Consider the following 12,673-nt stretch of genomic DNA (forward strand, 5'->3'; position numbering starts at 1 on the left):
TACTCCTTAAAAAGAAATTGAAGGGGGTTGGGCGGTAGCGCAGCAAGTTGAGCTCACATGGTGCAAAGAACAAGGACCAGCGCAAGGATCCCGGTTCGAGCCCCCGGCTCCCTACCTGCAAGGGAGTCGCTTCACAGGCGGTGAAGCAGGTCTGCAGGTGTCTGTCTTTCTCTCCCCCTCTGTCTTCCCCTCTTCTCTCCATTTCTCTCTGTCCTGTCCAACAACGGCGACATTATCAACAACAACAATAAAACAACAAGGACAACAAAAGGGAAAATAAATGATTAAAAAAAAAAGAAATTGAAGGTTACAGCTGGGTAGATAGATATGCAGAGACTGGGTGCCATGCCTGAGGGCCCGAGCTCCCAGCTTCAGTCCCTGGCTCTACCCCAGGCCAGAGTTGAACAATATTCTGGTACCCCCCAATAAATAGATAGATAGATAGATAGATAGACCGGCCAATAAAGCCTTTCTAAAGCTTAAAGAGTGAACATTGAAGGCTTATAAGCTGACTACTTTCTGTATTAATATATTTTGCTGGTTATATTAATTCCGATTGAAAAATTTTGTTATCTGTTGCTTTTCCCTTTATAATATTAAGATAGCACAAGGGGTCTGGTCTCTGTGTGTGTGTGTGTGTGTGTGTGTGTGTGTGTGTGTGTGTGTGTACGCGTGTGTGTGCGCGCGCGCACGCGCGCACATACTTTTATTAGTGATTTAATATTAGCTTGCAAGGTCATAAGACTACAGGGGAATAGCTCCACACCAGACCCACCACCACAGCTCTGTGCTCTCCTACAGCCCTCCCCAGCCGTAGTTTGCACAGTCCCAGCTGTGGTTTATTCTCCCTCCCCAGCCTTAGTTTGCACAGTCCTAGCTGTAGTTTATTCTCCCTCCCCAGCCGTAGTTTGCACAGTCCCAGCTGTGGTTTATTCTCCCTCCCCAGCCGTAGTTTGCACAGTCCCAGCTGTGGTTTATTCTCCCTCCCCAGCCGTAGTTTGCACAGTCCTAGCTGTAGTTTATTCTCCCTCCCCAGCCGTAGTTTGCACAGTCCTAGCTGTGGTTTATTCTCCCTCCCCAGCCGTAGTTTGCACAGTCCTAGCAGTGGTTTATTCTCCCTTTTTGGGTCTCACTTGTTTATATTGCACAGCTGAGCAAAACCATCTGGTAGTTGTCCTTCAGAGAAATGCAGGTCATTTGGTAGCAGACAGAGGCTATAACAAGAGTCTGTGAACACAAACACCAAATTAAAGAACCTTGGGGTGTATATGATAAGGCTGATGAGAAAACAAGCAAGAAAGACAGAACGTTAAAAAGTGCTAGAGAGGAACTAGGGCAACAAAAGGGAAAATAAATAAATAAATAAGTCTTTTATAAAAAAGTGCAAGAGAGAACATGACATCATTTCCATGTGTCCCATATAAAAGTTCATGTGTGATTTATGCGTGAGTCTTGCTAAGCATTTGTTGTATCTTCTGTTAAGTAGCTTGTATTTGCTATCCTGGATGTTAAACTCTCTGTTACCGATGTATTTTCCCAGAGCCCTACTCAGCTCTACCTTATCGTTTGAACCTGGACATTCGGAGCTTCAGGCAGGAGAGTCTCCTTGCATAACCAATATGCTGTCTTTCCCACCCAACACTGTGTATTTAGATACATTTTTTAAATATTTATTTTCCCCTTTGCTGCCCTTGTTGTGGTTATTAATGTCGTCGTTGGATAGGACAGAGAGAAATGGAGAGAGGAGGGGAAGACAGAGAGGGGAGAGAAAGACAGACACCTGCAGACCTGCTTCACCGCCCGTGAAGCGACTCCCCTGCAGGTGGGGACCCGGGGGCTCGAACCAGGATCCTTACGCCGGTCCTTGTGCTTTGCACCACGTGCACTTAACCTGCTGCCTGACTCCCTAGATACATATTTTATGAAAAGCTAGTAAAGATTGACAGAACAAAAATTAGTAAGTAGGTTGATGTAAATGCTTCTTCATTTCCCCCCTTCTCTAATGAATTAAAGTATTTCAAAAGAGTGTTTCAGGAAGCAAGTCTATTCTGTAGAATGTGAGACATTTATTTTTTGAATGATTGTTTTACAGGTGATTTTTCTTGCTAATTTATCTTACCTGTTAGAACTAAAATAGTACTAATAAAGTGAAATATTTTTATAGAATATAACCTACCCCATAACAGTCTCATTGCTCTTCTTAAGATGCCACTAAAGATAACATGACTTCTGTTAAGTTTTAGTAGTTTCTAAATACTGACAGACTGACTTCTCAGAATAAAAAGTTTTTTATTTAAAGTAGCAGCAAAACTTTGATGCACATATCTGTTTGCTACGAGTCATCTCCTCTGAACAACTCACTTTCTCTCACTCCCCACGTTCATGATCTTGATGTGTTCTGATTCAGTTCATTGCCTTTCCTCTAGAACAGTCGGGATTTGGAGAGCTCTGACTGTGCTCTTGCTGGGCCCTCACCTTTCTGTTTAAATGATGCAGGTACTTTGATGGAAACCTGGAGAAGCTCTTTGCTGAGTGTCATGTAATTAATCCAAGTAAAAAGTCTCGAACACGCCAGATGAACACAAGGTCATCAGCACAGGATATGCCTTGTCAGATCTGCTACTTGAACTACCCTAACTCGGTGAGTACCTGGTAGGTGAAGGCTAGCTGGCCACATTAGAGGGTGAGTCGGCCCCCACTGTCTACACTAAGAGCTCCGAGTTGGGCTTGCAGGGCAGCAGTGGCCAGAATATCAGGATAAGGAGAGGTAGGGAAGAATCCATTTGTTCTCCCCGCCACACCGCTTGCCTTTCCCCAGTAGTTTATCCTGCATACCTCAGTCTTTTTGAATTTGTTTTGCTAGCACAGAAGACTTGTACAACAGATTAGCTGCCCTGAATAGAATTATTTTTCATGCAAATTAAAATAGACTTAAAACCAGGTTTTATTATTTTTTTTGTATACACAGCACCACTTCTTACATGTCCTTAGAACTGATTTACTAGGAGGAGTTGAGGATTCTTCTGAAAACCAGATTGTCACTCTCGAAGATCCATTTACCACAGATGTTCTCAGCTAAGTGGTTACAGAGTTGAAGCAGAGACCAGGAATAATTCATAAATGTTTTCCTTAGGTTTTAAGACTGCTACTTCACTCAAGAACTTAGATAATTTCCATTAAGAGTGTCTAGTGGAGAGAAGTTTAGGCTTGGATAGCCTACCCTTTCTATGATGACTCTGTTAGCAACCATGGGAAAATTTACGTGCAGTGTGAAAGTGCTTAGTCACTTGGAATTTTAAGATATTTTCAGCCATTTAAGAAATAATTTAGCTCTGCAGTAATTACCTGTTTGTCCATATTTTCTGTTTTGTTAACTAACTCTGATAAGTTACTGTAGACCAGGTCTTGGTCACCATCTAAGAGCTTCCTGTGTGTGTGGAGAGGCCCCTCTGAAGGGAAGAGTGCCTGTGCTTACGTTTACAAGTCCTTACGAGAGAGGTTTTAGAATCCAGTCAACTAAGTACTTTAAGTAGAAGAGAATCGGCGAGTTAAAATCCTTTAATAAGTAAAAGTAGAGCACTGTAGTGGACTTTGAGGCTCTGATCAGAGCTCAACACTACCCGGCTTTGGGTTGAAGTGAGTCATCCAGGTTTCAGGAGTGGTGTTTTCCCCTCCTTGTCCCTCAGATGAACCAAATATTAATAACTTTTCTCTTTCAGCTTGAGAATGCTGCCATTTCTTAAATCACAACCCTATTTGAGTATTTACAGAAACAGCATTATTATTAAAAATAGATTAAATTGGGAGCTGGGCAGTAGCACAACGGGTTAAGTGCACATGGCGCAAAGCTCAAGGACCGGCGTAAGGATCCTGGTTCGAGCCCCCAGCTCCCCATCTGTAGGGGGGGTCGCTTCACAAGTAGTGAAGCAGGTCTGCAGGTATCGTTCTCTCCCCTTCTCTGTCTTCCCACCCCCTCTCGATTTCTCTCTGTCCTATCCAACAACAATGACAGCAATAACAATAACACAACAACAATAAAAACAAGGGCAACAAAAGGGAAAAAATAGCCTCCAGGAGCAGTGGATTCAGAGCCCCAGCAATAACCCTGGAGGAGGGGGGAAAAAAAAGATTTACTTTAGATCATTATCTTACTGTTTTATTTCATTTTATTTTGGTAGAGATAGAAATTGAGAGAGAAAAAGGGAGCTAGAGAGGGGGAGAAAGAGACACTTGAAGCGCTGCTTCACCACTCGTGAAGCTTCTCCACATCAGGTGGGACCGGGGTCTTGAACTGGGTGCGCTCAGCCAGACCATTATCTTTCTAGAGTCTCTGCTGCTTGTTATTTGGGTAGTGGTCACAGTGCAAAGACAGGTTCTACAAGGTGTCCTTATCCCTTTGCACTTCTTTATGATTATTATTATTATTTAGTGGTTCAGCATTGATTCACAAGTGCATGTCAGTGGGTATTACTCCACGCCGTTCCACCACCAGAGTTCTGCACCCCAAGCCCCTTCATTGCAGACCACAGCGGTCCTCCAGCACAGCACTGAAGCCAGTTTTTCCTTCTTTTAAAATGTGAATGGAGTCTGAGTACTGAGGCTAGCTACTTAGCCCCAATAGCTTTCTCAAGGCCTTTGGTGTAGTCGAAGTCTCACCAGAGGAGCTTTGAGAACCAAGGCTGGTAATCTGTAGTGTACATTTTGCTTGTGCCTGTAACAGATGGTGGAGAGCCCAGCCTACACTTAGTCAAGTAGGCGCACCCAGTGTTAGAACACCGCGAAAAGAAAGCACGGTGCTTGCTCTGCCGGCTGGGAGGGTACCATGTTCAGAAAGAAGGGCGCTTAGCTTTGATAGGACCTATTACTGCGCGGGCCTGCTAGAGGGAGACCTTCCACAGACCTGCCGTCTGAGCTAACTGTAGAAATGGTGTTGCGAACGAGGAAGACACACGAGTACAGAAGGCAGAGAGCGCACCGCGAAGAATGGTAAAAATTGTTTACCGAAACAGAACAAAAAAACCCAGTGAAAAGTGAACTTGGAGTGAATACATTTGGAGCGTGGGCTGTGGAGACAGTGTTGGTGAGCTCCTCTGCTGAGGAGTCGGGCTGTGCACGTGACAGGGCAGGGGGGGCCCACGCCGGAGCGTTTCGGGAACCGCCGCAAGTCAGGCAGTGTGTGGTCGAGGTGAAGTAAGAACTTCCCGTCATTTTTAGACTAAGAGGATAATCTCAGCGTCTCAGTTTGGGAAGGAACTGCTACATACAGTCTTGGTCGGAGCTTGATTATTGGATGGGTCAACGCTTTGCTTACATTGTGCTCCAGGGGACCGAACCTGGCACTTCACCGTTACGCCGTCTCCCCGCCCATCCAGAGGGTGCTGTAGCTTTACATTGTGCCACGTGGGGAGTCCTTTAAGCAGACATTTCTGATAATGACCACTTTGGACTTAACTGTCTTAATGGATCTTTTAAATAAATGTTTCCCTCAGACAGTCTTAGCACTTTTAGTGGTGTGTCCCCTCTAGTTCCTCCCTCACCTGCTCCCCCGCCCCGTGTGGCTGGCGCCATGGTGCACCTAATGCCAGAAAGCCAGTGAGACCCCACCCCATCCCACCCCGCCTCACCTCGCGGTGCTGGCGCCCTGCCTCTTTTTCTTTTTTGCCTCCAGGGTTCTCGCTGGGGCTCAGTGCCTGCTCTACGAATCCATTGCTCCTGACATCCACTGCTCCTGGTGGCCATTCTTATTCCATTGCTATTGTTGCTATTGTTGTTGTTGCTGTTGCTGTTGTTTAGATAGGACAGAGAGAAATGGAGAGAGGAGGGAAGACAGGGGGAGAGAAAGACAGACACCTGCAGACCTGCTTCACCTCCCCTGCAGGTGGGGAGCCGGGGGCTCGAACTGGGATCCTTGTGCTTCTCACGTGTGTGCTTAACCCGGTGCGCTACTGCACCCCCTCCCCCCCAACTTGCTCCACTTGGTGAGGAAATGGATCCCTCGATCATTCTCTGTGTTGGTGAGCCTCGTTGCTTCAGACAACCTGGTTCGGTCTGGCACAGAGGGGAGGAGAGACACCACACCCCTGTTGCTGGGACATCAAGCGGGCTCCCTGGAAACCGCCAGTCTTCATCAAGACAGAGACTCACCTTGGGAGACGATGGGTGGAACTTGTGATGGAGGAACGATTAGTTTACTGAGACTAGGTGAGCTGCTGTGTATGGGAAAGGGTGTACTTAGGAGCATTCTGAGCTCGGAGTGCTAGGCCGTACTCACTTCTGTACGTGGTGATATTCCTAGATTCTAGTACATTCTTGTTAGGCTTGTTTGTAATAGAAGTAGGTTTAAGTTTGATGAGTAGCCTGGTCTCCCAAGCCAGAGAAATGACCAAAGAAGGAAGCCCAAGGCGGTAAGGGGTCAGCTTGGTCAGAGGAAGACAGGAGAGCACCAGAGACGCCATCCCTGTGAGGGCAGCTCCTGAGTGCTGTCTGCGGACGCTCTTTGCGGGGCGTTTCACCATTTCGCCTCACTACTAGAAAGTCTTGTTAGAAAGACTTCCTTTTCTCTTCACCATGGACACTGGTCCAGAGGTAGAAACAATACTTACAGTGACCTTCCTGCTCTGAGCCTTAAGGCTTCTTACTTGAGAAAGGAATGCAGCGCCTGCAGACAGGAACAAAACATTTTGGCATCGTGGGTCTGTTGCTCCAGAGCTAGAGCCTCACAGCAGGTGTCAGCCAGTGCCCAAGCTGTACGAACAGGCTCCTTGTCTCCAGTTGTCATAACGGATGCAAGTCCCAGTTTCCAGGGCCCTGTACCCGTGTGCCCGACCCCGGTTCAAGCTTGGGCCTAGCGCACTGACGGATGCTTCCGTGCTGTGGTCCCTCTCTGTCTCTCTCTGCCTCTCTGTCTAAAGGAAAGAAGAAGCAAAGTGGCAGCTTCCCTGCCTCGAGAATGTGTTGCAGCCGTTACGATTCTGATTATACTGCTGTGTTTCACACTCGTTCAGTGTTTCCTGCCATTACGATTCTGATTATACCGCTGTGTTTCACACTCGTTCAGTGTTACCTGCCATTTGACTGTGAAGGTTGTCTCAGGCTGTTTGTCGCTTGTTGTAGGTGGTCAACACTAAATGTAGAGCTCGGTGCCCTGACACCAGTCTCCTAAGCAGATGCCATATAACAGTTCGAAACTCCCAAAAATGCCCCTTGAGAACTGCATCGAGGAGTAAACTGCAAGAACGTGGAGAAAGCTGGCGACTGAGGAGGCCAAAGGGTAGCCGGAGCATCTGGAGAGGCGGCTAAGGGTGTGGCGCTTGGGGGACTAAGTGATGGGGCCAGGGGCCTGCCGGGTGTCAGGAAGGGCAGTGCAGAAGGGGATGCACAGCGCTGGGACTTCACCTCAGGTGGGCCGTTCCTTCTGGGTAGAGGAAGTAAGGGGCAAGGGCCCCACCCCTCCATAGCTACAGGATGGAGGGCCTCAGGCTTGCCCAGCATGTGTTCTGTATGCTGAGTCTTGTTTAAGGCTTTGATTCCGGTGTGAGGAGGAGGAAGACCCAGGGCTTCACCAGCACACATGCGCCGCAGGCAGAATGCAGGCCACCCGCGAAATTAAAATGTTTGCATATCATTTGTGTGTCAGAATTAACTAAAAGTCATAAATTCAAAAAGATCTACTTGTCACATTTAAAAATGTGCTTCCTGGCAACAACAAAAGTGTTGAAAATTGAAACAAAAATATTCTCCACACATAAAACAGCCTACTTTCTGGGAGTCGGGCTGTGGCGCAGCGGGTTAAGCACACGTGGCACAAAGCGCAAGGACCGGCGTAAAGATCCCGATTCGAGCCCCCAGCTCCCCACCCGCAGGGGAGTCGCTTCACAGGCGGTGAGACAGGTCTGCAGGTGTCTGTCTGTCTTTCTCTCTCTGCCCCCCCCCATCTTCCCCTCCTCTCTGCATTTCTCTCTGTCCTATCCAACAGTGACATCAATAACAATAATAACTACAACAAAACCAAGGGCAACAAAAGGGAATAAATTAAATATTTAAAAAACAATACTTTATAAATCAGTCTCCCCACTATGTCATAAAGGACACAGCATTAGAGAGCTGTGCCTTAGGAGGTGGCCAGTGGGTAAGGTCTTGCTCTCTCGAGCACAAGGCCCTGAGTTCGATTGCCAGCAGTACCTGCACCGCTCTGGTTCTCTTTCCCTCCCTCCTCCTGTATCTCTCATTAACAGAACCTTAAAACCAGACAGGCATGTGCTGGAGAGGGCATTGGGGTTCCAGTACCCGATGGCAGAAAAGCATCTCAGTTTCGGGGGTGGGAGTGTTCTGGGGACACGGTGGCAGGGACATGAGAAATTGTAGCCATATGTCAGCTCCTGTCCTGTGAACCATCATCCCTCCCAGTTAAAAGAGTTGGAAGGAAAAATAAGCAAAATTAAAGGTGACAGAAATAGGTGGCAAGAGTACACAGAAAGAAACGTGTGTCCTTAACTTCCTTTCAGTGTTGAAGCTTAACTCGCCATAAATGCTGTTACAGTAAAACAGAGGCACAGCTAATCTCCCGCTAGACTGGCAAGACGGAGAGTGGCACTGTGCTGAGTGGGTCTGAGGAACTGAGTTGTCTTTCGGACTCCTGTGGCTGCGCATGCTGGTGGCGTGAGCCGCACACAGCCAGTGCGGTGTTGGCGGAGCACCCGTAGTGGTAGACTGCTAACCAGAGGTCAGTCAGCAAGGTGCAGAAATGCGGGTCTCACCCTCCGCCTGCGTGTGTCCACGTTAGCGCGCCCTCAGAACACTAGGTAAGCTTCGGCTGCGAGCCGGCGAGCCAGCGAGTGAGCGGTCTCGGGGGTGGGGTAGTGGGGGGAGAGGGCACGGGTGTGAGCTCAGACTGTTGGGTAACGTTGTTAGCCGGGACCTGCACATCTGCTCACCCATTGGCAGAATACTCTCAGACTGAACCGTGACCAGCACTGACTTCTCTCGCCTCTGTTAGAGGGGCATGTGCTGGGCTGAACCTGCCCTCGGCATCTGCCCTCGGTTAGCGCTTGAAGTTGTAGGCGACCAGACCGGGCTGCTACTTCTGTCCTCAGCGGTCTGCACACACCTCAGGTCTCTACCGGCTTCTCTGTGTTTTCTAGATGAGATACTTTCCCCCATCTCCAGGAAGTCCTCCATCCTTGCATATTTGAGTGACCACACACAAATGACACATCTGCTGAAAGTGGCTTTTAGCAGTCCACATTGACCTCTCAGACATGTTCCATACCCCCAGAAAGAAACTGTGTTCTTACGGCCCTTGAAAACAGAGCTCTACTGTCTTCTCCGTGAACTGCTGATTCTAGACCATTCTCGCAAGTGTTGTCTTCTCCAGCTGATTTCTTTCACTTAGCTTGAAAACAGTAGGTCCCGAAAGACTGTTTTCCAGACTCTGTATTACAGCGTGTGCTAATACTTGTTCCTTTTTATGGCTACAAAACATTCCACCATACGGAAATCACACTTTCTGCCCAGTCGTCAATTTCTAGCCATTTGGGGGGGTTCCACTTTGGTTGTATTACAGATGCTGCTGCTGCGAACATTTCCCGACAGACTTCCGTGTGGCCTGTGTCTCCGCCTCTCGCGGGTGTGGGCGCGGGTGTGGGGTTGCTGGGAGTGACTGCTCGTTCAGCCTGTCGCCGTCCCGTCGGCTCAGTCCGAGGGGCTCCCTCCCCACACCCCGCCAGTGTCGCCACAGTCTCTTCCATGACAGCCGTCCTAGCGGGTGGGGTGTCTCTCTGTGGTTGTGCTCCTGCCTCTGGCGGGTAAGGATATTGTCCATTGATTTTTTTTTTTCCTCCGTTCTTTGGTACGTGCCTCGTTCTCGCTGCTGCAGTAAACTGGTTGCGGCGAGCACTGTGGATGCACTGCTCGGGCGTGCAGGGCATGCAGGGCGTGCAGGGCTGCGCTCGCTGTGTCTGACACCCAGGTCTCACCACCTGAAGTTCATCTGAGGAGCCGTCTGTCTGGCCTTGTCGACGTGCCATTTTTAGTGACTGTGAGACGTGATCTGCTGGGGACTTACTGAGTCGCGTGTGTACAGTGACTTTTCTGATAATGTCTTGTTAAAGTCTGTGTTTTATTTCTGTTGCAGTACTTCACTGGCCTTGAATGTGGACATAAGTTTTGTATGCAGTGCTGGAGTGAATATTTAACTACCAAAATAATGGAGGAAGGCATGGGACAGGTAAAGATGGCGACTTGTTTTTAGTTTCTGTCAGATTTCCTACTGTGCGGTGGACCAGGCAAAGCATCTGGACTGTGGATGCTGGGAGAGCTCTCAGAGAGCAGAGCAACTGACAGAGCAACTCGAGGCTCCTTGTGCTCACAGCGTGGCATTCCAGCCAAGACGAGTCCCCGTCACGTTGCTGTGCAGCCTTCTGCAGTGTTCTGTATTGCACTCAGCTCCTTAAACGCCTTTGCCAGACCTCTTGCTCTTGCCTTTCAAGCTGTGTATGGAAAAGCCAGTTCTCTGGGCTTCCACTGGAAGTTCGCTGGCGGTGATAGCCAAGCTCACACTTACATTCTTCTAGACGGGACGGTTCAGATCCCACCAGCAGAGAGCGCCTGGAGGTGGGAAGCGATCCGTTAATACTTGCTGAATGAAGACACAGTTTAAATTTCAATCTCTTTCAGACGATTTCGTGTCCTGCTCATGGTTGTGATATCTTAGTGGATGACAACACAGTTATGTAAGTATTTTTGATAGATACTGCATGTTGAATATTGGTTAGTAGGTTAAAGCAAATTAACTTCTGAGTCTGAGAGACCTGCTAACCTACACCCTCTGTAAAAGTCCAGTCACTGTTCTGGTAAACTCAGCACTCGGGGATGGCTGGAGTGCTGTGACCCTCGGGATTTGAAAGGAGGGCGAGGCCAGCGTGTTAGAAAGGCCCCACGACACAGCCATATCAGGAAGGGGGCTCGTTGTGCCAGTGCCACACTGGGGAAGGACGAGCAGCGCAGGCGGGCCTAGCTGCGGGCCTGGCGGCTCGAGGGGGGGGAGGCGCCCGTGAAAAGAAGAGGCAGCCTGTGGGGAGCAGGGGCCCCTGGGGCCTAGCGAGGCGGGCCTCCGTGAGCAGATGTGCCGAGGCCTGGCACCGCTGCCACGTTTAGCCACGAGCGGGAGCTACCCCAGAGACGTGGCCTCAGCCGAGACACTGCTCCAGGTCCTGAGGCCGCAGCTGCAGGCTGCTGGCTGCCTGCTCTCCCCGAGAAGACTCAAGGGGAGAGAGAAACTGAAGAAGCAAGCATCTCACTTCTGACCTGGGATAAAATCGCAGGCTTGACTCCCCGTTCGGCGCCGTGGTCACGGTAATAACATCGGGCTGCCTAGGGCCCGAGTGTGGCGCCGGTCCCTGAAGCAGACCTGGGCAAACGGCCTGTGTGGGGCCAGCAGCAGTGAAGGCGGCTGTGGGCTCTCCTCAGCAGCCTCCTCTGATAAACTTGACTGAGCCATCGCTGAAGCCCACGTGCTCTGCTTTAACCACAGCCCATTTTGGTTTGTAGTTACTCAGTCACTACTTTTTAAAAGGCATTTATTGTGTTTCTTTTGGATAGAGACAGAGAAATGGAGAGAGGGAGGGAGGGCTTGGGGGTGGGGTAAAGGAGAGAGCCACACCTGCAGTCCTGCGGCACCCTCTCCAGCTTCCATCCGCCCTGCTTGAGCTGGGAGGCCTTACGTGGTGGCTGTGCGCTCAGCCAGGTGCGCCACTGCCTGGCCACTCTGCTCACCGCCTGTGCGTGCTGGGGTGGGGAGCTTTCCTTTCTCAGGAGCTACTGTTTCCGTTAGTTTCACCCAGCATCTGGCTTATGCTGGTGCCGGGGATTGAACCTAGGACTTTGGAGCCTCAAGCGTGAAAGTCATTTTTGCAAGACTGTTACACTATCTCCCCCTCTGTTACTCTTCTTGTCTCCTTCCGGTCCACGGGCATTTTTGAGTCTTGTATTGTTGCAGTTCTCTTTGTCTGCTTGGTGTGCGCCTTCTCTACAGATAGACGCTTACTGGAAGCCCACCTATTAGCACAGCACACCAGGACAGAAAGGGAAAAATATGTTGACTTCCCCAGAGACGTAGGGCAGGGTCCTTAGTAGTGATGAACTAGAGAGAATGGGCCACTGAGTGTAGAGGTCTGCGTACACTGTAGTAGAAAGAGCCTCGGTTTTCTGCGGGAAGTATCATGTGGGACACTGGGCAGAGGGACTGGAGGGCTTTCCGAGAGCAAGGATGTCGCTTGGCTGAGGGCAGCTACAGTGTCCAGTAGCTGGATGAGAACTTGGGCACTTTGAGCATCACCATTGAAAGTTGTGGAGACTAAGTGGGATTCACATTCTGGAGAGACGGCTTCGGTGGCATGGCGGTATTCTGGCGTGGGGCGTGACTGCAAAGCCTGTTATTTGTTGGTGAGGCTGGGACCCGACTCACAGCCTCCTGCAAGCAAGCTGGTGGCTGGCTCCACGGATGTTTTTTTTTTTTTTTTAATATTTATTCATTCCCTTTTATTGCCCTTGTTGTTTTATTGTTGTAGTTATTGTTGTTTTCGTTGTTGTTGGATAGGACAGAGAAATGGAGAGAGGAGGGGAAGACAGAGAGGGGGAGAGAGACAGACACCTGCAGACCTGCTTCACCGCCTGG

General features: G+C 49.4%; 1 protein-coding gene across 1 annotated transcript in view; it reads left to right on the forward strand.

The window, feature by feature from the left end:
- The window catches only part of ARIH1 (ariadne RBR E3 ubiquitin protein ligase 1), a 60,029-nt gene that overhangs the window by 21,409 nt on the left and 25,947 nt on the right, over positions 1–12,673 (forward strand). Inside the window, exons 5-7 of the mRNA XM_060175596.1 lie at positions 2,497–2,641; positions 10,133–10,225; positions 10,675–10,730. Of these exons, the coding sequence (XP_060031579.1) occupies positions 2,497–2,641; positions 10,133–10,225; positions 10,675–10,730 (294 nt within the window). The remainder of the gene's footprint in view (positions 1–2,496; positions 2,642–10,132; positions 10,226–10,674; positions 10,731–12,673) is intronic.

The sequence above is a fragment of the Erinaceus europaeus genome, chromosome 16 (genome assembly GCF_950295315.1).
Source record: "Erinaceus europaeus chromosome 16, mEriEur2.1, whole genome shotgun sequence".
NCBI lineage: Eukaryota > Metazoa > Chordata > Mammalia > Eulipotyphla > Erinaceidae > Erinaceus > Erinaceus europaeus.